At 41.7% G+C, this 27,119-nt stretch overlaps 2 protein-coding genes and 1 long non-coding RNA gene across 4 annotated transcripts in view; 2 read left to right on the top strand and 1 right to left on the bottom strand.

Annotated features, from left to right (window-relative positions):
* LOC127920151 (NLR family CARD domain-containing protein 3-like) overlaps positions 1–7,637 on the top strand; it is a 41,125-nt gene extending 33,488 nt beyond the window's left edge. The window contains 5 exon segments of the mRNA XM_052503945.1: positions 185–358; positions 5,679–5,761; positions 5,764–5,851; positions 6,080–6,126; positions 6,574–7,637. Coding sequence (XP_052359905.1) covers positions 185–358; positions 5,679–5,761; positions 5,764–5,851; positions 6,080–6,126; positions 6,574–7,100 — 919 coding nt within the window. The 3' untranslated portion in view covers positions 7,101–7,637.
* Positions 7,638–14,473: 6,836 nt separating this feature from the next.
* Positions 14,474–17,018, top strand: LOC127920150 (uncharacterized). 2 transcript variants are annotated; one of them, XR_008105244.1, is made up of 3 exons: positions 14,474–14,754; positions 14,817–16,217; positions 16,582–17,018. It is a non-coding gene; the product is annotated as an uncharacterized LOC127920150 (long non-coding RNA). The 2 variants fall into 2 exon arrangements; XR_008105245.1 differs by lacking the exon at positions 16,582–17,018 and adding an exon at positions 16,280–16,394.
* Positions 17,019–23,453: 6,435 nt separating this feature from the next.
* On the bottom strand, positions 23,454–26,221 carry LOC127920149 (stonustoxin subunit beta-like). The gene is made up of 3 exons (XM_052503944.1): positions 26,045–26,221; positions 25,761–25,807; positions 23,454–25,293 (listed from the first exon to the last, which is right to left on the bottom strand). Exons 2-3 carry the CDS (start codon positions 25,780–25,782, stop codon positions 24,767–24,769), a joined length of 549 nt encoding a protein of 182 aa, XP_052359904.1. The 5' UTR covers positions 25,783–25,807; positions 26,045–26,221; the 3' UTR covers positions 23,454–24,766.
* Between the last annotated feature and the right edge of the window lie 898 nt (positions 26,222–27,119).

Below are 27,119 nucleotides of genomic sequence, written 5' to 3'. Positions count from 1 at the left end.
AATATTGAATAAATGCATTGATTTTCACATTAGTATAACAATATGACCATACAATTCTAGGAGATGGAAGATGAATCTATATGTTCTTTGAGAGAATAAACCAAATGCATCTACCATTGTCCTTCTACACTACTGGTGTTAAATTAACAGTGTGTTTGTGAAGTCATGATGATCTCTTTGTCAGGCTGTCAGGCTGTGGAGTCACAGAGGAAGGCTGTGCTTCTCTGGTCTCAGCTCTGGAGTCAAACCCCTCACACCTGAGAGAGCTGGATCTGAGTAAGAATGACCTGAAGGATTCAGGAGTGAAGCTGCTCTCTGCTGGACTGGGGAATCCCCACTGTAAACTGGAGACTCTGAGGTCAGTATTCCTGTAGTTGGTCAACAAGTGATAACTGTTCACCAGATCCACATGTGTTTACCAGACACACATAGTCCACACCATATGTGTTTGGAGAGTGAAGCTTACAGTTTTAAATGTGGTGCTCCAGCATTTTGGATTTGAGATATAATGTTTCATATTAGGTGACAGTACAGAATGTCACCTTATATTGGTAATGGTGAGAGGTTAGCATGTTTTGTTGTAGCCTCTGTTATTGGTAATGGTGAGAGGTTAGCATGTTTTGTTGTAGCCTCTGTTATTGGTAATGGTGAGAGGTTAGCATGTTTTGTTGTAGCCTCTGTTATTGGTAATGGTGAGAGGTTAGCATGTTTTGTTGTAGCCTCTGTTATTGGTAATGGTGAGAGGTTAGCATGTTTTGTTGTAGCCTCTGTTATTGGTAATGGTGAGAGGTTAGCATGTTTTGTTGTAGCCTCTGTTATTGGTAATGGTGAGAGGTTAGCATGTTTTGTTGTAGCCTCTGTTATTGGTAATGGTGAGAGGTTAGCATGTTTTGTTGTAGCCTCTGTTATTGGTAATGGTGAGAGGTTAGCATGTTTTGTTGTAGCCTCTGTTATTGGTAATGGTGAGAGGTTAGCATGTTTTGTTGTAGTCTCTGTTATTGGTAATGGTGAGAGGTTAGCATGTTTTGTTGTAGCCTCTGTTATTGGTAATGGTGAGAGGTTAGCATGTTTTGTTGTAGCCTCTGTTATTGGTAATGGTGAGAGGTTAGCATGTTTTGTTGTAGTCTCTGTTATTGGTAATGGTGAGAGGTTAGCATGTTTTGTTGTAGCCTCTGTTATTGGTAATGGTGAGAGGTTAGCATGTTTTGTTGTAGTCTCTGTTATTGGTAATGGTGAGAGGTTAGCATGTTTTGTTGTAGTCTCTGTTATTGGTAATGGTGAGAGGTTAGCATGTTTTGTTGTAGCCTCTAACTTTCTCACTCATTATTATTCATGATTCATTCATGATCTTTCTCAGTCAAGGCGTCACAGGCTTGATGTCTCATTGTGTTCGAGGAATATGGGACCAGATAAACTTTTGACTAATTTAATACACTTTAAGTGTCAGAATACTTATGACTTCTTCAAATGGGGGACTAGAAACATAAAATGCTTTAATTCTTCTAAACATTTAAACAGATATGTATTAAAATATCCTCAAATAAAAGGTGACATTATAAACTGTCACCTCATATGAAACATTTGACCTCAAATCCAAAATGTTGGTGTATAGAGCCACATTTAAAATGTTAGCTTCACTGTCTAAATAGATATGATGTGGACTGTATACTCAATACAATCTAAATCTGATACCTCACTGTCTAAATAGATATGGTGTGGACTGTATACTCAATACAATCTAAATCTGATACCTCACTGTCTAAATAGATATGGTGTGGACTGTATACTCAATACAATCTAAATCTGATACCTCACTGTCTAAATAGATATGGTGTGGACTGTATACTCAATACAATCTAAATCTGATTCCTCACTGTCTAAATAGATATGGTGTGGACTGTATACTCAATACAATCTAAATCTGATTCCTCACTGTCTGTCTTCTGACTGATACTGCTTTTTAAACTGGTCTGGTCAGTCTACTCAAATATTTGTACTATACATTTTTCTATCTGCAGGCAATACTTTGATCATCTGTTATTTCTAATAATGAAACATTCATTTATAAATAGATATGGCAGGTTTCAGGACACAGATATATCTGAATATTTTTTATATCTGAATATTTAAAAAATATATACTGCCACTGCTTTTCACCACCAAAGAATATCAGTGTGATTTTAATATGATTTGACTCTTTGCAGGCTGTCAGGCTTTGTTGTAGTCTCTGTTATTGGTAATGGTGAGAGTTTAGCATGTTTTGTTGTAGTCTCTGTTATTGGTAATGGTGAGAGGTTAGCATGTTTTGTTGTAGTCTCTGTTATTGGTAATGGTGAGAGGTTAGCATGTTTTGTTGTGGCCTCTGTTATTGGTAATGGTGAGAGGTTAGCATGTTTTGTTGTAGTCTCTGTTATTGGTAATGGTGAGAGGTTAGCATGTTTTGTTGTAGTCTCTGTTATTGGTAATGGTGAGAGGTTAGCATGTTTTGTTGTAGTCTCTGTTGTTGTGTAATGTGTGAGTGTGTTAGCATGTTTTGTTGTGGCCTCTGTTATTGGTAATGGTGAGAGGTCAGCATGTTTTGTTGTAGTCTCTGTTTTTGGTAATGGTGAGTCTCCAGGTTAGTATGTTTTGTTGTAGCCTCTGTTATTGGTAATGGTGAGAGGTTAGCATGTTTTGTTGTGTCTCTGTGTGTTGGTAATGGTGAGAGGTTAGTGTGTTTTGTTGTGGCCTCTGTTATTGGTAATGGTGAGAGGTCAGCATGTTTTGTTGTAGTCTCTGTTATTGGTAATGGTGAGAGGTTCTCATGTTTTGTTGTAGTCTCTGTTATTGGTAATGGTGAGAGGTTAGCATGTTTTGTTGTAGTCTCTGTTATTAGTAATGGTGAGAGGTTATCATGTTTTGTTGTAGTCTCTGTTATTGGTAATGGTGAGAGGTTAGCATGTTTTGTTGTGTCTCTGTTATTGGTAATGGTGAGAGGTCAGCATGTTTTGTTGTAGTCTCTGTTATTGGTAATGGTGAGAGGTTAGCATGTTTTGTTGTAGTCTCTGTTATTGGTAATGGTGAGAGGTTAGTCATGTTTTGTTGTAGTCTCTGTTATTAGTAATGGTGAGAGGTTATCAGTTTTGTTGTAGTCTCTGTTATTGGTAAGTGGTGAGAGGTTATCATGTTTTGTTGTAGTCTCTGTTATTAGTAATGGTGAGTTTGTTATCATGTTTTGTTGTAGTGTCTGTTATTCTTAATGGTGAGAGGTTATCATGTTTTGTTGTAGTCTCTGTTATTGGTAATGGTGAGAGGTTATCATGTTTTGTTGTAGTCTCTGTTGTATGTGGTAATGGTGAGAGGTTATCATGTTTTGTTGTAGTCTCTGTTATTGGTAATGGTGAGAGTCCTATCATGTTTTGTTGTAGTCTCTGTTATTAGTAAGTGGTGTTTGTGTCTATCAGTGTTTGTGTGTGTAGTGTCTGTTACTGGTCTCCAGTGGTGAGAGGTTATCATGTTTTGTTGTAGTCTCTGTTATTGGTAATGGTGAGAGGTTATCATGTTTTGTTGTAGTCTCTGTTATTGGTAATGGTGAGAGGTTAGCATGTTTTGTTGTTTCCTCTGTTATTGGTAATGGTGTTTGTGTTAGCATGTTTTGTTGTATCCTCTGTTATTGGTAATGGTGAGAGGTTAGTATGTTTTGTTGTCCTCCTGTGTGTGTGGTCTGGTGACAGGTTATCATGTGTTGTTGTAGTCTCTGTTATTGGTAATGGTGAGAGTGTTATCATGTTTGTTGTAGTCTCTGTTATTGGTAATGGTGAGAGGTTAGCATGTTTTGTTGTAGCCTCTGTTATTGGTAATGGTGAGAGGTTAGTATGTTTTGTTGTAGTCTCTGTTATTGGTAATGTGTGAGAGGTTAGCATGTTTTGTGTCTCCAGTGTTATTGTCTAATGGTGAGAGGTTCTCCTATGTTTTGTTGTAGCCTCTGTTATTGTGTCTGGTGAGAGGTTAGTGTGTTTTGTGTCTAGTGTCTGTTATTGGTAATGTGTGAGAGGTTCCAGTGTGTTTTGTGTTTCCTCTGTTATTGGTAATGGTGAGAGGTCAGCATGTTTTGTTGTTTCCTCTGTTATTGGTAATGGTGAGAGGTCAGTATGTTTTGTTGTAGCCTCTGTTATTGGTAATGGTGAGTGGTTAGTGTGTTTTGTTTGTAGCCTCTGTTATTGGTAATGGTGAGAGGTCAGTATGTTTTGTGTAGCCTCTGTTATTGGTAATGTGTGAGAGGTTAGCATGTTTTGTTGTTTCCTCTGTTATTGGTAATGGTGAGAGGTCAGCATGTTTTGTTGTTTCCAGTGTTATTGGTAATGGTGAGAGGTCAGTATGTTTTGTTGTAGCCTCTGTTATTGGTAATGGTGAGAGGTTAGCATGTTTTGTTGTAGCCAGTGTGTTATTGGTAATGGTGAGAGGTCAGTATGTTTTGTTGTAGCCTCTGTTGTGTGGTAATGGTGAGAGGTTAGCATGTTTTCTTGTAGTCTCTGTTATTGGTAATGGTGAGAGGTTAGCATGTTTTGTTGTAGTCTCTGTTATTGGTAATGGTGAGAGGTTAGCATGTTTTGTTGTAGTCTCTGTTATTGGTAATGGTGAGAGGTTAGTATGTTTTGTTGTAGCCTCTGTTATTGGTAATGGTGAGAGGTTATCATGTTTTGTTGTAGCCTGTGTTATTGGTAATGGTGAGAGGTTAGCATGTTTTGTGTGTAGCCTGTGTAACTTTCTCACTCATTATTATTCATGATTCATTCATGATCTTTCTCAGTCAGTGCGTCACAGGCTTGATGTCTCATTGTGTTCGAGGAATATGGGACCAGATAAACTTTTGACTAATTTAATACACTTTAAGTGTCAGAATACTTATGACTTCTTCAAAAGGGGGACTAGAAACATAAAATGCTTTAATTTTTCTAAAGGTTGAAACAGATATGTATTAAAAATATCCTCAAATAAAAGGTGACATTATATACTGTCACCTCATATGAAACATTTGATCTGAAATCCAAAATGCTGGAGTATAGAGACACAATTAAAATGTTTGCTTCACCTTCAAAATAGATATGGTGTGGACTGTATACTCAATACAATCTAAATCTGATACCTCACTGTCTAAATAGATATGGTGTGGACTGTATACTCAATACAATCTAAATCTGATTCCTCACTGTCTAAATAGATATGGTGTGGACTGTATACTCAATACAATCTAAATCTGATACCTCACTGTCTAAATAGATATGGTGTGGACTGTATACTCAATACAATCTAAATCTGATACCTCACTGTCTAAATAGATATGGTGTGGACTGTATACTCAATACAATCTAAATCTGATACCTCACTGTCTAAATAGATATGGTGTGGACTGTATACTCAATACAATCTAAATCTGATCCCTCACTGTCTGTCTTTTGACTGATACTGCTTTTTAAACTGGTCTGGTCAGTCTACTCACATATTCGTACTCTCCATATTTCTTTCTCTACAAAAACAGGCAATACTTTGATCATTTATAATAATGATATGTTAATTTATTAATAGATACGGCAGCTTTCAGAACAGTGATATATCTGAATATGTAGAAAAATATACTGCCACTATTTTCACCACCAAAGAATATCAGTGTGATTTTAATATGATTTGACTCTTTGCAGGCTGTCAGGCTGTCTAGTCACAGAGGAAGGCTGTGCTTCTCTGGTCTCAGCTCTGAGGTCAAACCCCTCACACCTGAGAGAGCTGGTTTGAGCTACAATCACCCAGGAGACTCAGGAGTCAGACTGCTGTCTGCTGGACTGGAGGATCCACACTGCAGACTGGAGAAACTCAAGTATGTAGAGGGTTTATGTCAATGTTCATATCAGACATGTTGGACTTATCAGGCTGGTTAAGACAAACATTCTAACCACCACTTGGACAAAGTTATATGCTGACTGTGTGAGAGTGACAATACACAAACAGGACACACACACTGGACACACACACTGGGCACAAACATGTGTGTGTGAGTTCAGGTGTATCCCTCAATGACTGTCTGTTCTTCTGCTTACCGCTACAGTGTGGAACATGGTGGAGAGAACAGAATGAAACCTGGGCTTAGAAAATGTGAGTGTTGACTGCTGTGAAGAATATGACTAAGAATAAGTCTTAATTCAAGTTAAGTCAAAGTCAAAGACCAACATCATTACTGACTTGGTCATATTAAATATCAGCTGTAGTTCTACAGAAGCAGAAATCAGGGACACCAAAGTTTACAAAGAGTTGATTTGACAGTGTGTGTGTGTGTGTGTGTGTGTGTGTGTGTGTGTGTGTGTGTGTGTGTGTGTGTGTGTGTGTGTGTGTGTGTGTGTGTGTGTGTGTGTAATTGATGGTAATAAGTGTGTTTTATATTTCCATACAGTATAACATATGATCATTCAACAAGTCTCAAGTTACCTTAACTTCTCCTTTTGATACCTAGAAACATCTACATTAAATGAATTAGTGAAAAGTGAGTTAACATTCTAATGTGATGATGATTTTTCTAATATTGTGTCTGGTTTCATCCATCAGATGTCTGTGATCTCACACTGGACCCAAACACAGTAGACAGACACCTCTCTCTGTCTGAGGAGAACAGAAAGGTGATACATAGGAGAGAGGAGCAGCTGTATCCTGATCACACAGAGAGATTTGAGGACTGGGGGCAGGTGCTGTGTAGAGAGGGTCTGACTGGGCGCTGTTACTGGGAGGTAGAGTGGAGTGGGAGGGTTGATATAGGAGTTACATATAAAGGAATCAACAGGAGAGGAAGGGATAAGGAAAGTTGTCTTGGATGGAATGACAAGTCCTGGAGTCTGTTCTGCTGTGACAACAATTATATTGCCTGTCACAATAAGAATCGCACTACCATAGACGTCCCCTCCTCCAGCTCCCACAGAGTAGGAGTGTATCTGGACTGGCCAGCCGGCACTCTGTCCTTCTATAGAGCCTCCTCTGACACACTGACCCACCTGATCACATTCACCTCCACATTCACTGAGCCCCTCTATCCAGGGTTTAGGCTTTGTTTTGATGGTGACTCAGTGTCCCTGAAATAATAACATGACACACAGACACACACACACTGGACACACACACACACACACTGCACACACACACACACACTGGACACACACACACACACACACACACTGGACACACACACACACTGGCAACACACACACACACACACACACTGGACACACACACACACACACACACACTGGACACACACACACACTGGACACACACACACACACACACACACACACACACACACTGGACACACACACACACACACACACACACACTGGACACACACACACACACACACACTGGACACACACACACACACTGGACACACACACACACAGACACACACTGGACACACACACACACTGTACACAAACACACTTGACAAACACACTGGACACACACACACACACACACACACACACACACACACACACACACACACACACACACACACACACACACACACACACTGGACACACACACACTGGACACACACACACACACACTGGACACACACACACACACACACTGGACACACACACACACACACACACACACACACACACACTGGAAACACACACACACTGGCAACACACACACACATACACACACTGGACACACACACACACACTGGACACACACACACACACTGGACACACACACACACACACTGGACACACACACTGGACACACACACACACACACTGGACACACACACACACACACACACACACACACACACACACACACTGGACACACACACACACACACTGGACACACACACTGGATACACAAACACACACACACTGGACACACACTGGACACACACACACACACACACTACACACTGGACACACACACACTGGACACACACACACACACACACACACTGGACACACACACACACACACTGGACACACACAGACACACACTGCCACAGACACACACACTGAACACACACACACACACTGGACACACACACTGGACACACACACTGCCACAGACACACACAACACACACACACACACTGGACACACACACACACACACACACTGGACACACACACACACACACACACACACTCACACTGGACACACACACACACTACACACTGGACACACACACACAGGACACACACACACTGGACAAACACACACACTGCGCGTCTTCCTATAGTTGTGAGAACCTTGACCCAAGACCTCTCTTCCAATGTATTTAAACTCTAACAATAACACTGTTAAAATACCAATGTGATCATTTGTTGTCTTTTATGTTGAATAACAAATTGTACAATTATATCTGGACATACGCTCCATAGTTGTACAAGTATACAAGGATATATTGTACTTTTCATAATAAAACATACTTGAAACAAGACAAGGCCTGTTACAGTTTTTTTTGATTGCTTAAGCACGATTTTCAAAACACTACACACAATTAGCACAACACTACAGATCCTTTGCAAAATTAAACGTTTGAAAGTAAAAGTTTGTAAAAACTATACCCTTCTTTTTAAAAACCTAACTAACTTTGTTCCCATATGAAACACACACGTTTCACATTACTATACTGTGGTTGCACGAGTTACACTCTGCTGTGATAAACCTAAAACACTTTTAGCACTTCTACTTCCATATGATTAGACTAGGCTACTATCAACAAAGTACAAATATAATGTCAATTCACCAAACACTACACAAGACCAATGTTGCAGACTGAAGAAACTCATTTATTTCTCAACACACCCAAAATGTTGACATGGAGATTCATAATACTGTAACCAAACGTCACTTTACGTATTGTAAGATCAAAAAAATTAAATAAAAAATAACTAGACATTGTCTCTTCGCCTAGCTGGATCTGGCCAGAGAATTTCATCAACATCGCAGGCAATGTTGTCATTAGCAAGACACCTTGGAAAGAAACGTCTTGAATGACGAATCCATCCTTGCATTGCTGCTACCTCCATCTGGTCACAGGCCTCCTCCATGGCTTGGATGAGGGGTACCTCAGCCTGGAGACGGAGATCATATACCTTCCACCGCCATGCCGAGAAAAACTCTTCTATAGGGTTGAGGAATGGAGAGTATGGTGGAAGATACAGGACGGTGAAATGTGGATGTTGTTGAAACCAGTTCTGAACCAGAGCAGAGCGGTGGAAAGACACATTGTCCCAGACAACAATGTATTGCATATGATCGATTTGATTTGCTGCTGTTATGTTGTGCAATTGGTCCAAGAATGTAAGTATGAGTGCTGTGTTGTAAGGGCCCATATGGGCATGGCGGTGGAGGACCCCATTCTGTGTAATGGCTGCACAGAGTGTTATATTACCCCACGTTGCCCTGGGACATTGACTATAGCCCTGTGGCCAATGAGGTTTCTTCCCCTCCTTCGTGTTCTCGTCAGGTTGAACCCAGCCTCATCTACGTAAATGAACTCATGCTGGATATCTCTCCATCCATTCGTAAAACAGTGTCAGGCAAAAATGTAGTTCAGTGTAGATCTAGTATACATATTACAGTACAGTAAAAGATTATGAGACAGTATGCAAGATCACACTGTTAGGGTGAATACATACCTCTGCATAATCATGCCGCAGTCGTTTCACCCTTTCGGAATTGCGCTCGAAAGGCACTCGATAAATTTGCTTCATTTGAATATGTTTTTGTTTTAGGATGCGTGCCAGTGTTGATGTTGAGACCTGATGGATATCGTTGGAAATGGCTATTGGTTATTGACAATGTTAGATTGGAGCTGCTTGAGTGTTATAGCATTGTTGGCCAAAACCATGTTTACTATCTCCCTCTCTTGCTGTTCTGTGAATATAGGAGACCTTCCCCCTTGTCGTCCCTGACCCTCAATCCTATGTAGAGAAAACTCAGTATACAATAGTACAGTAATTTCACAGGAAAAGGTAACAGAAGTGCTGATGGTGTATGAGGTTGCTGATGGTGCATAGAATACAGTACTGTAAGCAGTTACTGAAACCGTGCAGATGTTTTTGATATGATGATATTTTTACAATACCTATTTTCCAGTCAATGTTCTCATCACACTTGCCACTGTATATCGGCTTAGATTTGGCTGTACTCGCAGTCCAGCCTCCCTCAGCGCCAGGCCGTGGTTGACAACGTGGTCAACCAGTGTTGCGTGGATCTCATTTGTCAGATTCGTCCTCTTTGAGCACCTTCTTGTCGTCGTCGTCGTCTTCCCTCCGCCTCCTCCTCCTCCTCCTCCTCCTCCTCCTCCTCCTCCTCTTATTCTTTCTCTGACTCTTTCCATTGTGCTTGAAGACCGATGAACTCACCTGCTGCTTTTTATAGTGCTTATACACCTGATTGGTGTGTCTACAATTAAGCAAACGAGTGTTTGCACACCTGATGACTGTGTTGAACCAATAGGTTGGAGGGTGTGGTAATTTGACAGTCAGTGCTTTGGTATTGCAAGGACGTGACTTCATGATAGATTTTTTTTTACTTCTTGAGTGTAAGGTTTTGCTAATAGTGTACTACTTTTAATTTTAGTGTTTAAGCAATCCAAAAAAAAAACGTAAGTGCATTTCTCAGAACTATTTGTACAAACTGCAATATACAATATATATGTTTCTAAAGCTAGTCAGTCACTAAAAATCCATAGTACATCTCTCAAAAGTAAATATTCATGCCAATGATCATGTCAGTGTCATCAGAATGATAAGTCATTGAGTCATTGTTCATGAACAAGGTCGTCAAAATGTTTAGGCATGTTGTCAATGTAACTGTGTACTTTGACAGTATTACCTGATGTAAACTTAGGCTACAGTTTGGATGACAGTTACTGTATTGAAAATGCACAAGGCTGCACTTCTATGGCATATATCAATTTCAACAGTACTATTTACATATTACTGTATGTGGGTTATTGATTGAAAGAGACTGGACAACCCAAGGGGCACAAAGGGAAAAAAACTAAATTAGAAAGAAACACAGGAAACCACCCCTAAGGCACAACTTTGCCCGCAGCACTGTTGTGCTGTCTCTACACATCCAGACGTTCCTGTCTGTCGGCCCACATATTCTCATCCACATCACACCGGATATTTTCCTTCCAATGCAACGTGGAAAGAATCTTTTGGAATGCCTTATCCATCCTCTGCAGGCGTCTACTGTGATGTCCTCAGATGCTGCATCCATTGCAGCCAGCAGGGTCATCTGTGTGTGTGGCTGACGATCGTACACCTTCCACCTCCATGCTGAAAATAACTACTCAATTGGATTAAGGAATGGTGAATAAGGTGGGAGGAATTCTATGAGCATCCTCGGGTGGGTCACAAACCATTGCCTTATGATGTTTGATCGATGGAAACTCACATTATCACAAATGACCACATACTTTGGCAAATCCTCTCTAAGCAGACCCCTCTCATCATCAGGGATGAGAGCCCTGTAGAGAGTCTCTAAAAAGTTGAGTAGATGCTGGGTGTTGTATGGCCCTATAAGGGGGATATGGGTTAGGACACCATGCTCCGAAATAGCAGCACACATGGTGATATTTCCTCCCCGTTGGCCTGGCAAATCCACAGTAGCTCTGTGACCGATGACATTCCGACCCCGCCTTCTGCATTTGGTCAGGTTGAAGCCACGTATACAAAGTTGTGAGAGGGTTCACTTGATTCCAACTCCATTATACGCTATATCCCAGAACACACAGTTGAATTTGTTTTGGTAAGGAAGAGTGACATAAAATGTATATATATTGCATGTTCCTTCCACAGCAATGGAAATGTGTGCAGTTTATGCTTACTGTACTATGTATCACTATAAAATGTTGCTGTAAAGTAGTTACATAGATATATGTTTTAACTGTACATACTGGTACCGTAGCTCCTTAACTTTGTCCTCATTCCTTTGGAATGGTACACGGTACAGCTGTTTCATACTCATCTGGTTTCTATGCAGCACCCTGTAGATGGTTGAGATGCGAACCGTATGGATGTTTTCAAAGACATCGTTGTCTTCTATAATGGTCCTTTGTATTTCCCTGAGTCTCATGGCATTGTTTGCTCGGACCGTGGTGCAAATAGCCTCCTCCTGTTGAGGTGTGAAAAGGCGTCCTCTGCCACCGGTTTGAGGTAATCTTGCAGTCCTATGTGGGGAAATGCAGTGATGCATCGCACGCTTTCACATAGACAAAAACTATGCGAACACACATTTTACTGTAAAACATACAGGTGGGTGCATGTAAGGTGCAGTATGTATCTGTATAGAGTATATTTCGGTATGCTGTGAAATACAAGTGGACTACTGTAATATGAAGCATTGTAGGAAGTATACAGTATACTGCTTATATACAGTAACAGTGCACTGTACATTGGTGGACATACCTGTTCTCTCTTCGAAACGTTTGAACTATTGAGGACACGGTTGATCTCCCAATATTCGGCTGCACCCTTCGACCCGCCTCAGCCATTGTAAGGCCATGATTGACAACATGGTCTACAATAGTGGCCCTTATGTCATCAGATATGCGCCTATGTCCTCTTCTGACTCTTCCTCTGTTTTGCCTTCCACCACGCATCCTTGCTCCTCTTCTTCCTCCTCTTGGGTGTTGACCCTGTTCATTTCCTGGTTCGTCCATTATTGGAAAATTGCAACTCTGTGTTGTGGTCTGTCTATATATGCTTGCCAATTGATTCTTCATAATATAATAATAATAATATATGGTCCTTCTGTAGCTCAGTTGGTAGAGCATGGCGCTTGTAACGCCAGGGTAGTGGGTTCGATCCCCCGGGACCACCCATACGTAGAATGTATGCACACATGACTGTAAGTCGCTTTGGATAAAAGCGTCTGCTAAATGGCATATATTATTATATATTATATTATCCAATCAAAGCTACTGTAGATATAACATGATGCTGATATGATCAGTCCAATCTGATGCTAATATCAATGCTAATATCTGCTAAATGGCATATCTGCTAAATGGCATTATTTATATATATATATATTATTCTTCATGAGATGCAACTTTGAGCAATTTAGATAATTGGTTGATTGTTGGTTGAACTAACACTTTCCATTCCTTCATGAGTGAGGGTCAATTTCACCTGCACCATTCAACAATTCACGTTTTTGTACAAAAGGTCTAATAGAAATGTAAAACTATGCTTGACAGTTTATGACAAATAGTTCAACAATTTTGCATGTAATGGCTTATGCAAGGAACTAATGCCTAGATGTTTTGAGGGGTAAGACTATTGAACAGAGAACCATCTACTATATTTTGATCAACATGACATGAGCAATTGATAATGTGGAAAAAAGCTGACACTTGTACATTATCAATTGCAATTTGTTCAAAAGGAATAAGAAATTGCTTTAATGATGTACACAAGTAACTAGATGATTTGGAATTTGTACAAGTAGTATCAAGAATTGCACTTTTGATCTAAGAAATGCACCAAAGCGACTGAGAAAAACTGTAAGCAAACGAGTGTTTGCACACCTGATGACTGTGTTGAACCAATAGGTTGGAGGGTAATTTGACAGTCAGTGCTTTGGTATTGCAAGGATGTGACTTCATGATAGATTTTTGTGTGTAATGTATATTAAGTGTGTTTAGTGTTTTGAAAATCACTGTGTGTAGAGTTTTGCAACAAGTGTGAGGTTGACAATGTGCTTATAGTTGTGCAAATATGGGCTGATGTTTTGCTTCTTGAGTGTAAGGTTTTGCTAATAGTGTACTACTTTTCATTTGAGTGTGTAATCAATCCAAAAAAACTGTAACACACACACACATGCTGGACACAAACACACACACATTGGACACACACACACACACAAGCACAAACATTGGACACAAACTCACATTGGACACATACACACACACACACACACACACACACACACACACACACACACTGGACACACAAACGCACTGGACACAAACACATTGGACACACACAGACACATTGGACACACACACACACACACTGGAGACACACACATTGCTGGACACACACACACAAGCACACACATTGGACACACACACACATTGGACACACACACACACAGTGGACACACACACACACACACTGGACACACACACACACACACACACACTGGACACACACACACACACACACACACACACGGCTTCCTATAATTGTGAGGACCTTGACACAGGACCTTCAAATGAGGACCATCATTTCTGAACAAACAGACACATTTTTCCATCACTAAGTGGTCCCATAAACACAGATATCACTTAACCTGAAAAACTCCAATGGAGAAATAGCCATGCAGAGCACCAGTCTAGTGAGGACCAGTGGTTGCTAGGCAGTTCCTGTATCAAAGAGGCTTCTATCCCAGTTCTATCTGGTTAAATCAGTTTCTGGAGGTTCTAGTTCTATCCCAGTTCTATCTGTCTGTTAAATCAGTTTCTGGACCACAGGTTCTAGAACAGCTTCTATCCCAGTTCTATCTGTCTGTTAAATCAGTTTCTGGACCACAGGTTCTAGAACAGCTTCTATCCCAGTTCTATCTGTCTGTTAAATCAGTTTCTGGACCACAGGTTCTAGAACAGCTTCTATCCCAGTTCTATCTGTCTGTTAAATCAGTTTCTGGACCACAGGTTCTAGAACAGCTTCTATCCCAGTTCTATCTGTCTGTTAAATCAGTTTCTGGACCACAGGTTCTAGAACAGCTTCTATCCCAGTTCTATCTGTCTGTTCTAAATCAGTTTCTGGACCACAGGTTCTAGAACAGCTTCTATCCCAGTTCTATCTGTCTGTTAAATCAGTTTCTGGACCACAGGTTCTAGAACAGCTTCTATCCCAGTTCTATTCAATTCAATTTCAATTCCATTCAAGGGCTTTATTGGCATGGGAAACATGTGTTAACATTGCCAAAGCAAGTGAGGTAGACAACATACAAAGTGAATATATAAAGTGAAAAACAACAAAAATTAACAGTAAACATTACACATACAGAAGTTTAAAAACAGTAAAGACATTACAAATGTCATATTATATATATATATATATATATATATACAATGTACAAATAGTTAAAGGACACAAGATAAAATGAATAAGCATAAATATGGGTTGTATTTACAATGGTGTTTGTTCTTCACTGGTTGCCCTTTTCTCGTGGCAACAGGTCACAAATCTTGCTGCTGTGATGGCACACTGTGGAATTTTACCCAAAAGATATGAGAGTTTTTCAAAATTGGATTTGTTTTCGAATTCTTTGTGGATCTGTGTAATCTGGGGAAATATGTCTCTCTAATATGGTCATACATTGGGCAGGAGGTTAGGAAGTGCAGCTCAGTTTCCACCTCATTTTGTGGGCAGTGAGCACATAGCCTGTCTTCTCTTGAGAGCCATGTCTGCCTACGGCGGCCTTTCTCAATAGCAAGGCTATGCTCACTGAGTCTGTACATAGTCAAAGCTTTCCTTAATTTTGGGTCAGTCACAGTGGTCAGGTATTCTGCCGCTGTGTACTCTCTGTGTACAGCCAAATAGCATTCTAGTTTGCTCTGTTTTTTTTGTTAATTCTTTCCAATGTGTTAAGTAATTATCTTTTTGTTTTCTCATGATTTGGTTGGGTCTAATTGCGCTGTTGTCCTGGGGCTCTGTAGGGTGTGTTTGTGTTTGTGAACAGAGCCCCAGGACCAGCTTGCTTAGGGGACTCTTCTCCAGGTTCATCTCTCTGTAGGTGATGGCTTTGTTATGGAAGGTTTGTGAATTGCTTCCTTTTAGGTGGTTGTAGAATTTAACGGCTCTTTTCTGGATTTTGATAATTAGTGGGTATCGGCCTAATTCTGCTCTGCATGCATTATTTGGTGTTCTACGTTGTACACGGAGGATATTTTTGCAGAATTCTGCGTGCAGAGTCTCAATTTGGTGTTTGTCCCATTTTGTGAAGTCTTGGTTGGTGAGCGGACCCCAGACCTCACAACCATAAAGGGCAATGGGCTCTATGACTGATTCAAGTATTTTTAGCCAAATCCTAATTGGTATGTTGAAATTTATGTTTCTTTTGATGGCATAGAATGCCCTTCTTGCCTTGTCTCTCAGATCGTTCACAGCTTTGTGGAAGTTACCTGTGGCGCTGTTCTATCTGTCTGTTAAATCAGTTTCTGGACCACAGGTTCTAGAACATCTTCTATCCCAGTTCTATCTGTCTGTTAAATCAGTTTCTGTTTCCATCAGGTTCTAGAACAGCTTCTATCCCAGTTCTATCTGCCTGTTAAATCAGTTTCTGGACCACAGGTTCTAGAACAGCTTCTATCCCAGTTCTATCTGTCTGTTAAATCAGTTTCTGGGACCAATTGGTTCTAGAACAGCTTCTATCCCAGTTCTATCTGTCTGTTAAATCAGTTTCTGGTACCAAACAGGTTCTAGAACAGCTTCTTCCATTTCTATCTGCCTGTTAAATCAGTTTCTGGACCACAGGTTCTAGAACAGCAGTATCCCAGTTCTATCTGCCTGTTAAATCAGTTTCTGGACCACAGGTTCTAGAACAGCTTCTATCCCAGTTCTATCTGCCTGTTAAATCATCAACCTAAACTGTTTCCATCAGACTATTAGAACTTGACTGAACCTTTGGTTCCTTTTCTGATCTTTTACCACTTTGCATTTTTTATGATATATTTTACTGTTTGTTTTGTACCACAGGAGGTTGGTGGGACCTTAATTGGGGAGGACAGGCTTGTAATGGCTGGAGGGGAATAAGTAGAATGGTATCAAACACGTGGTTTCCATGTGTTCCATCCATTCACTCTGTTCCAGACATTATTATGAGCCGTCCTCCCCTCACCAGCCTCCTCTGGTATGTACTGTCCTATATGTGAGAGAGATCCAACAAGGAATTACAATGTATGTATTACTTTTAATACCTGCAAATGGCAAATAAACTACTAGAAGTCCTTATGAATGTCTGCAGCCGACTAGACTGTTTATCGTCTGACAAGAGGTGAAAATATTACAGGAATATTCTGCAAATGTTGATGAAGACGATCAATCCCCCAAAACAACATGCAGTCTTTCCACAAGACTCCCATGAAGTTATAGTGTGACGTTTTGAGTTGACGTTAAAGTAACATTCTCAGAACATACTGCACTTGTTTTATACTGTTTTAGATGGATCCTCTCTTGTTTATCATCTTGTTTTATATACTGTTTTAGATGGATCCTCTGTTTATCATCTTGTTTTATACTGTTTTAGATGGATCCTCTGTTTATCATCTTGTTTTATACTGTTTTAGATGGATCCTCTGTTTATCATCTTGTTTTATACTGTTTTAGATGGATCCTCTGTTTATCATCTTGTTTTATACTGTTTTAGATGGATCCTCTGTTTATCATCTTGTTTTATACTGTTTTAGATGGATCCTCTGTTTATCATCTTGTTTTATACTGTTTTAGATGGATCCTCTGTTTATCATCTTGTTTTATACTGTTTTAGATGGATCCTCTGTTTATCATCTTGTTTTATACTGTTTTAGATGGATCCTCTGTTTATCATCTTGTTTTATTCTGTTTTAGATGGATCCTCTGTTTATCATCTTGTTTTATACTGTTTTAGATGGATCCTCTGTTTATCATCTCTGTTTCAACATTTAAACTCTTAAATTTAAACCATTTAAACAATTAAACTGTTAAATTTAAACAATTTAAACAATACCACCGTTAAAATACCAATGTGATCATTTGTTGTACGTCTTTTATGTTGAATAACAAATAGTACAATTATATATGGACATACGCTCCACATACACTGCTGATGTCGCAGAAAGGCCATAAAGATCATCAAGGACAACAACCACCCGAGCCACTGCCTGTTCACCCCGCTATCATCCAGAAGGTGAGGTCAGTACAGGTGCATCATCACCTCCCGAGCCACTGCCTGTTCACCCCGCTATCATCCAGAAGGAGAGGTCAGTACAGGTGCATCATCACCTCCCGAGCCACTGCCTGTTCACCCCGCTATCATCCAGAAGGAGAGGTCAGTACAGGTGCATCATCACCTCCCGAGCCACTGCCTGTTCACCCTGCTATCATCCAGAAGGAGAGGTCAGTACAGGTGCATCATCACCTCCCGAGCCACTGCCTGTTCACCCCGCTATCATCCAGAAGGAGAGGTCAGTACAGGTGCAACATCACCTCCCGAGCCACTGCCTGTTCACCCCGCTATCATCCAGAAGGAGAGGTCAGTACAGGTGCAACATCACCTCCCGAGCCACTGTCTGTTCACCCTGCTATCATCCAGAAGGAGAGGTCAGTACAGGTGCATCATCACCACCCGAGCCACTGCCTGTTCACCCCCCGCTATCATCCAGAAGGAGAGGTCAGTACAGGTGCATCATCACCACCCGAGCCACTGTCTGTTCACCCCGCTATCATCCAGAAGGAGAGGTCAGTACAGGTGCATCATCACCTCCCGAGCCACTGTCTGTTCACCCCGCTATCATCCAGAAGGAGAGGTCAGTACAGGTGCATCATCACCTCCCGAGCCACTGCCTGTTCACCCCGCTATCATCCAGAAGGAGAGGTCAGTACAGGTGCATCATCACCTCCCGAGCCACTGCCTGTTCACCCCACTATCATCCAGAAGGAGAGGTCAGTACAGGTGCATCATCACCTCCCGAGCCACTGTCTGTTCACCCTGCTATCATCCAGAAGGAGAGGTCAGTACAGGTGCATCATCACCACCTGAGCCACTGTCTGTTCACCCCGCTATCATCCAGAAGGAGAGGTCAGTACAGGTGCATCATCACCTCCCGAGCCACTGTCTGTTCACCCCGCTATCATCCAGAAGGAGAGGTCAGTACAGGTGCATCATCACCACCTGAGCCACTGTCTGTTCACCCCGCTATCATCCAGAAGGAGAGGTCAGTACAGGTGCATCATTACCACCCGAGCCACTGCCTGTTCACCCCCGCTATCATCCAGAAGGAGAGGTCAGTACAGGTGCATCATCACCTCCCGAGCCACTGTCTGTTCACCCCGCTATCATCCAGAAGGTGAGGTCAGTACAGGTGCATCATCACCACCTGAGCCACTGTCTGTTCACCCCGCTATCATCCAGAAGGAGAGGTCAGTACAGGTGCATCATTACCACCCGAGCCACTGCCTGTTCACCCTGCTATCATCCAGAAGGAGAGGTCAGTACAGGTGCAACATCACCACCCGAGCCACTGCCTGTTCACCCTGCTATCATCCAGAAGGACAGGTCAGTACAGGTGCATCATCACCTCCCGAGCCACTGCCTGTTCACCCCACTATCATCCAGAAGGAGAGGTCAGTACAGGTGCATCATCACCACCCGAGCCACTGCCTGTTCACCCCGCTATCATCCAGAAGGAGAGGTCAGTACAGGTGCATCATCACCTCCCGAGCCACTGCCTGTTCACCCCGCTATCATCCAGAAGGAGAGGTCAGTACAGGTGCATCATCACCTCCCGAGCCACTGCCTGTTCACCCCACTATCATCCAGAAGGAGAGGTCAGTACAGGTGCATCATCACCACCCGAGCCACTGCCTGTTCACCCCGCTATCATCCAGAAGGAGAGGTCAGTACAGGTGCATCATCACCTCCCGAGCCACTGCCTGTTCACCCCACTATCATCCAGAAGGAGAGGTCAGTACAGGAGCATCATCACCTCCCGAGCCACTGCCTGTTCACCCCGCTATCATCCAGAAGGAGGGTTCAGTACAGGTGCAACATCACCACCCGATCCACTGCCTGGTCACCCCGCTATCATCCAGAAGGTGAGGTCAGTACAGGTGCATCATCACCACCTGAGCCACTGTCTGTTCACCCCGCTATCATCCAGAAGGAGAGGTCAGTACAGGTGCATCATTACCACCCGAGCCACTGCCTGTTCACCCCGCTATCATCCAGAAGGAGAGGTCAGTACAGGTGCAACATCACCACCCGAGCCACTGCCTGTTCACCCCGCTATCATCCAGAAGGAGAGGTCAGTACAGGTGCATCATCACCACCTGAGCCACTGCCTGTTCACCCCCCGCTATCATCCAGAAGGAGAGGTCAGTACAGGTGCATCATCACCACCCGAACCACTGCCTGTTCACCCCGCTATCATCCAGAAGGAGAAGTCAGTACAGGTGCATCAAAGCTGGGACCGAGAGACTGAAAAACAGCTTCTATCTTAAGGCCATCAGACTGTTTATCAGCCACCACTAACATTGAGTGGCTGCTGCCAACATACTGACTCAACTCCAGCCACTTTAATAATGGAAATTGATGGTAATTGATGGGAAAAAATGCATCACTAGCCACTTTACAATGCCACCTAATTTAATGTTTACATACCCTACATTACTCATCTCATATGTATATACTGTACTCGATACCATCTACTGCATCTTGCCTCTGCCGCTCTGTACCATCACTCATTCATGTATGTTTATGTACATATTCTTTATCCCTTTACACTTGTGTATATAAGGTAATTGTTGTGAAATCGTTAGGTTAGATTACTCGTTGGTTATTACTGCATTGTCGGAACTAGAAGCACAAGCATTTCGCTAAACTCGCATTAACATCTGCTAACCATGTGTATGTGACAAATAAAATGTGATTTTAGTGTATTTAGTTGTAAAAGTATACAAGAAGATATTGTATTTTTCATAATAAAACATTGAAACAAGAAAAGGCATGTTAATTGTGAAAACAATTTTGTTTTTGATTTTACATTGCCTTCTCCCAGTTGCAGGTTGATGTTTGTCATGAATCTTGACATGGAGGCAGAACTGTGTGATTTCCTCCAGATATTTAGAACCTGTTGAGGCTAGGGGGCAGTATTTTCACTTTTGGATGAAAGGAGTGCCCAGAGTAAACGGCCTCCTACTCAGTCCCAGATGGGAATATATGCATAATAGTATTGCTGGTGGATAGAAAACACTCTGAAGTTTCTAAAACTGTTTGAATTATGTCTGTGAGTATAACAGATCTCATATGGTAGACAAAAAACCTGAGAAGAAATCCAAACAGGAAGTGAGAACTCAATTTAGAAAACAGTGCCATTGGTTGTCCATCTTAGATATGGATGAGCATGCACTTCCTAGGGCTTCCACAAGATGTCACCGTCTTTAGATTCTGGTTGTATGATTCTACTATAAAGGTGGGGCTCATAATAGCTCTTTGAGTGGGTGGTCTGGCAGAAAGCCTCGGTCTCGTTACGCGCGGTCACGAGAGAGTGTCCTCCCGTTCCTATGCTTTTCTTCAGACAATGAAATTCTCCAGTTGGAACCTTATAGCTGATTAATGTTTAAAACATCCTAAATATGGATTGCATACATCATTTGACTTGTTTCTACGACCTGTAATGGAACTTTTGAGTTTTTGTCTGGAGGAATTGCTCGTGCTTTTGAGGGTTGAATGCTGGGCTGAGCAAGCTAACAACAAGTGGCTAAATTATGGGCTTTTTGGAACTTTATGGAACAAATCAGTCATTTATTGTCGAACTGGGATTTCTGGAACTGCCTTCTGATGAAGATATTCAAAGGTAAGTTTATATTTATAGTGTTTTTTGTAGCTTCTGTTGACGCCAAAATGGCGGCTATTTCTTTGGGTTCTGAGCTACGGTCTCAGATTATTCTTTGTCCGTAAAGATTTTAAAAATCAGACACAGTGGTTGCATAGAGGATACATTTATATTTAATTCTGTGAATCACACTTGCATATTTTATCAATGTTTATTGTGAGTATTTCTGCAAAATTACCGGATGTTTTGGAATCAAAACATTACTGCACGTAACGCGCCAATGTAAACTGAGATCCTTTTATATATATATGCACATTATCGAACAAAACACACAATACATGTATAACATGATGTCCTATGAGTGTCATCTGATGGAGATAATCAAAGGTTAGTGATTCATTTGATCTATATTTATGCTTTTGTGACTGTGACAAATCGCTGTGTGTGTTTTTGAATTTAATGGTCATCTAACATAAAAACCCCAGAGTTTCAGTTGGCCTTATGTGTTTACACAACCCATTTGTTCCTGCCCAGTTGGAATGGTCTCTTTAACATTTTATTACTCCTGTCCTGTCACACACTTTCTTCTTATGAACTCATATTGTTATCAAACATACAGAGTATAAGTTTACCCTAGTGTAATGATATTCGTCTGCTGTTAGAAGAGAGGCAGAGCGAAATGCAGCGTGTAGGTCACTCATGACCTTTAATAAAGATAAAGCGGTACATGAAATAATTGAAAATACAAAAACAACAAACAAGTGAAACAAATTACAGCCTATCTGGTGACTAACACTAAGACAGGTACAATCACCCACGAAATACAACGCGCACTCAGGCTGCCTAAATACGGTTCCCAATCCGAGACAACTAGAATCAGCTGACTCCAATTAGGAATCGCCTCAGGCAGCCAAGCCTAACTAGACACACCCTAATAATACACACTCCCAATTAATACAAACCCTAATACGAAATACAACATATAAACCCATGTCACACCCTGGCCTACCCAAACATATAACAAAAAACACAAGATACAATGACCAAGGCGTGACACCTAGATACAATTCTATTTAAAATGGGGATTTTGTTTATTAATTTATCCATAATAATAATAAATCCATAATAAATTCAACAGTGAACCACCCAGATAGTTGCTAAGGACCTAGACCTGGAATCTTTTAGTAAGTGAGGCATTATGTAGATGGAACCTCTTTTAATCCCTAACAATCTTTTTGTAGGAGTTCAAAGTTTATAAAACACTAATACGGTCGTTTATACAAACCCTTGACGTGTGACCTATTCCAAGTTTACACGCGGAGCATTTTCATAGTTTGTGTCACGCCTACCAACACCACGTTTTTGCTTTGCTTTTGGGTCCACAGACCACTCTAGGATATGGTCACCATCTTCGAGTTCACTTCTTAAACCAGATAGTTGCTAAGGAGGGGGTTCCAATCACCATGTTTCCTTACACAGACCACAGAGTCTGTGTCGTGGTAAACCACCCAGATAGTTGCTAAGGAGGGGGTTCCAATCACCATGTTTCCTTACACAGACCACAGAGTCTGTGTCGTGGTAAAGAACCCTCCTCTGCAGCTGCTCCATAACCCTGCATCACAACACTGTTTGCTACAGTGACCCTGCATCACAACACTGTTTGCTACAGTGACCCTGCATCACAACACTGTTTGCTACAGTGACCCTGCATCACAACACTGTTTGCTACAGTGACCCTGCATCACAACACTGTTTGCTACAGTGACCCTGCATCACAACATTCTGTTGTACAAATTGTACGATTTGTTTAATTGAATTTCACACATTTAATAGTTTTGTATTTAATTTTATATTTGTTTCATGCAACCAGTTGCTTTTCTTGTTTCAAGTATGTTTTATTATGAAAAGTACAATACATCCATACATCAAATTATCACATTTTAATGGTGTTATTATAAGAGTTTAAATGTTTAATTGGAAGAGGTCCTCGTGCATGTGTGTGTGTGAGAGTGTGTCCAGAGTGTGTCCAGTGTGTGTGTTTTGTCCAGCCAGTGTGTGTGTGTGTGTGTGTGTGTGTCCTGTGTGTGCGTGTGTGTGTCCTGTGTGTGTGTGTCCACTGTGTGTGTGTTTGTCCACTGTGTGTGTGTGTCCACTGTGTGTGTGTATGTGTGTGTTTGTCCAGTGTGTGTGTGTGTTTTGTTTGTCCAGTGTGTGTGTGTGTGTGTGTGTGTTTTTGTTTGTCCAGTGTGTGTATGTGTTTGTTCAGAGTGTGTGTGTGTGTGTCCAGTGTTTGTGTGTGTGTCCAGTGTGTGTGTGTTTGTGCAGTGTGTGTGTGTTTGTGTTTGTCCAGTGTGTACGTGTGTGTGTGTTTGTCCAGTGTGTGTGTGAGTCCAGTGTGTGTATGTGTTTGTTCAGAGTGTGTGTGTGTGTGTCCAGTGTTTGTGTGTGTGTCCAGTGTGTGTGTGTTTGTGCAGTGTGTGTGTGTTTGTGTTTGTCCAGTGTGTACGTGTGTGTGTGTTTGTCCAGTGTGTGTGTGAGTCCAGTGTGTGTGTGTGTGTTTGTGTGTGTGTTTGTCCAATGTGTGTGTGTCTTGTCTGTGTGTGTGAGTCCAATGAGTGTGTGTGAGTCCAGTGTGTGTGTGTGTGTGTGAGTCCAGTGTGTGTGTGTGTGTGATTCCAGTGTGTGTGTGTTTGTGTCCAGTCTGTGTGTGTCTTGTCTGTGTGTGTGAGTCCAGTCTGTGTGTGTGTGAGTCCAGTGTGTGTGTGTGTGTGATTCCAGTGTGTGTGTATGAGTCCAGTGTGTGTGTGTGAGTCCGGTGTGTGTGTGTGTGTGAGTCCAGTGTGTGTGTGAGTCCAGTGTGTGTGTTTTTGTTTGTCCAGTGTGTGTGTGTGTGTTTGTCCAGTGTGTGTGTGTGTGTTTGTCCAGTGTATGTGTGTGTTTGTCCAGTGTGTGTGTGTGTGTGCATGTTTGTGTGTCCAGTGTGTGTGTCCAGTGTGTGTGTGTGTCTTGTCTGTGTGTGTGAGTCCAGTGTGTGTGTGTGTGAATCCAGTGTGTGTGTGTGTGAATCCAGTGTGTGTGTGTGTGTGTGTGTGTGTGTGTGTGTGTGTGTGTGTGTGTGTGTGTGTGTGTGTGTGTGTGTGTGTGTGTGTGTGTGTGTGTGTGTGTGTGTGTGTGTCCAGTTTGTGTGTCAGGTTATTATTTCAGAGGAGGAGCATTTCCAAACCCTAAACCCTGGATAGAGGGGCTCAGTGAATGTGGAGGTGAATGTGATCAGGTGGGTCAGTGTGTCAGAGGAGGCTCTATAGAAGGACAGAGTGCCGGCTGGCCAGTCCAGATACACTCCTACTCTGTGGGGGCTGGAGGGGCGGACGTCTATGGTAGTGGGTTTATTATTGTGACTGGCAGAGTAACTGTTGTCAAAGCAGTTCAGACACCAGGACTTGTCATTGTATCCAAGCCAACAGTCATCACCTCCTCTCCTGCTGATTCCTTTATATGTCACTCCTATATCAGCCCCTCTCCCACTCCACTCTACCTCCCAGTAACAGCGCCCAGTCAGACCCTCTCTACACAGCACCTGTCCACAGTCCTCAAATCTCTCTGGGTGATCAGGATACGGCTGCTCCTCTCTCCTACATGTCACCTTTCTGTTCTCCTCAGACAGAGAGAGTTTTCTGTCTACTGTGTTTAGGTCCAGTGTGAGATCACAGACATCTGATGGATGAAACCAGACACAATATTAGAAACCATCATCATTCATATTAGAATGTTAACTCACTTTTCACTAATTAATTTCATGTAGATGTTTCTAGGTATCAAAAGGAGAAGTTAAGGTAACTTGAGACTTGTTGAATGATCATATGTTATACTGTCTGGTAATATAAAACACACTTATTCCTATTAATTACACACACACACACACACACACACACACACACACACACACACACACACACACACACACACACACACACACACACACACACACACACACACACACACACACACACACACACACACAGTCAAAGCAACTCTTTGTAAACTTTGTTGTCCCTGATTTCTGCTTCTGTAGAACTACAGCTGATATTTAATATGACCAAGTAAGCAATGATGGTGGTCTTTGACTTAACTTGAATTAAGACTTATTCTTAGTCATATTCTTCACAGCAGTCAACACTCACATTTTCTAAGTCCAGGTTTCATTCTGTTCTCTCCACCATGTTCCACACTGTAGCGGTAAGCAGAAGAACAGACAGTCATTGAGGGATACACCTGAACTCACACACACACACACACACACACACACACACACACACACACACACACACACACACACACACACACACACACACACACACACAGTCATCATATAACTTTGTCCAGGTGGTGGTAAGAATGTTTATCTTAACTAGCCTGATAAGTCCAACATGTCTGATATGAACATTGACATAAACCCTCTACATACTTGAGTTTCTCCAGTCTGCAGTGTGGATCCTCCAGTCCAGCAGAGAGCAGCTTCACTCCTGAGTCTCCTGGGTGATTGTAGCTCAGGTCCAGCTCTCTCAGGTGTGAGGGGTTTGACCTCAGAGCTGAGACCAGAGAAGCACAGCCTTCCTCTGTGACTAGACAGCCTGACAGCCTGCAAAGAGTCAAATCATATTAAAATCACACTGATATTCTTTGGTGGTGAAAATAGTGCCATTATATATATTTTTACATATTCAGATACATCAGTGTCCTGAAACCTGCCATATCTATTCGTAAAATAGTGTATCATCATAAAAAAATGACAAATGATCATTTTATTTTTCTCCATATTCATGTCAAACCCTGATCTGTTTCACCTATCGCTTATTTCCCTGGTGTATATATCCCTGGTGTATATATCCCTGGTGTATATATCCCTGGTGTATATATCCCTGGTGTATATATCCCTGGTGTATATATCCCTGGTGTATATATCCCTGTGTTTCCCTGGTGTATATATCCCTGGTGTATATATCCCTGGTGTATATATCCCTGGTGTATATATCCCTGGTGTATATATCCCTGTGTTTCCTGGTGTATATATCCCTGGTGTATATATCCCTGGTGTATATATCCCTGGTGTATATATCCCTGGTGTATATATCCCTGGTGTATATATCCCTGGTGTATATATCCCTGTGTTTCCCTGGTGTATATATCCCTGGTGTATATATCCCTGGTGTATATATCCCTGGTGTATATATCCCTGTGTTCCCCTGGTGTATATATCCCTGGTGTATATATCCCTGGTGTACATATCCCTGGTGTATATATCCCTGGTGTATATATCCCTGTGTTTCCCTGGTGTATGTATCCCTGGTGTATATATCCCTGTGTTTCCCTGGTGTATATATCCCTGTGTTTCCCTGGTGTATATATCCCTGGTGTATATATCCCTGGTGTATATATCCCTGGTGTATATATCCCTGGTGTACATATCCTGGTGTATATATCCCTGGTGTACATATCCCTGGTGTATATATCCCTGGTGTATATATCCCTGGTGTATATAT

Source organism: Oncorhynchus keta, unplaced genomic scaffold (assembly GCF_023373465.1).
Source record: "Oncorhynchus keta strain PuntledgeMale-10-30-2019 unplaced genomic scaffold, Oket_V2 Un_contig_18504_pilon_pilon, whole genome shotgun sequence".
NCBI lineage: Eukaryota > Metazoa > Chordata > Actinopteri > Salmoniformes > Salmonidae > Oncorhynchus > Oncorhynchus keta.
Note: the sequence above shows the minus strand (reverse complement) of the source record. Positions and strands in the feature narration are given on the sequence as shown.

What these genes read in the sequence shown, in the direction of transcription:
- LOC127920149 (XM_052503944.1), bottom strand. Translation starts at nt 25,782, where the DNA reads ATGAAACCTGGACTTAGAAAAT. An exon ending in GAAACCTGGACTTAGAAAAT is followed by an intron (nt 25,294 to 25,760) that starts GTGAGTGTTGAC and finishes TTCATCCATCAG; the next exon opens with ATGTCTGTGATCTCACACTG.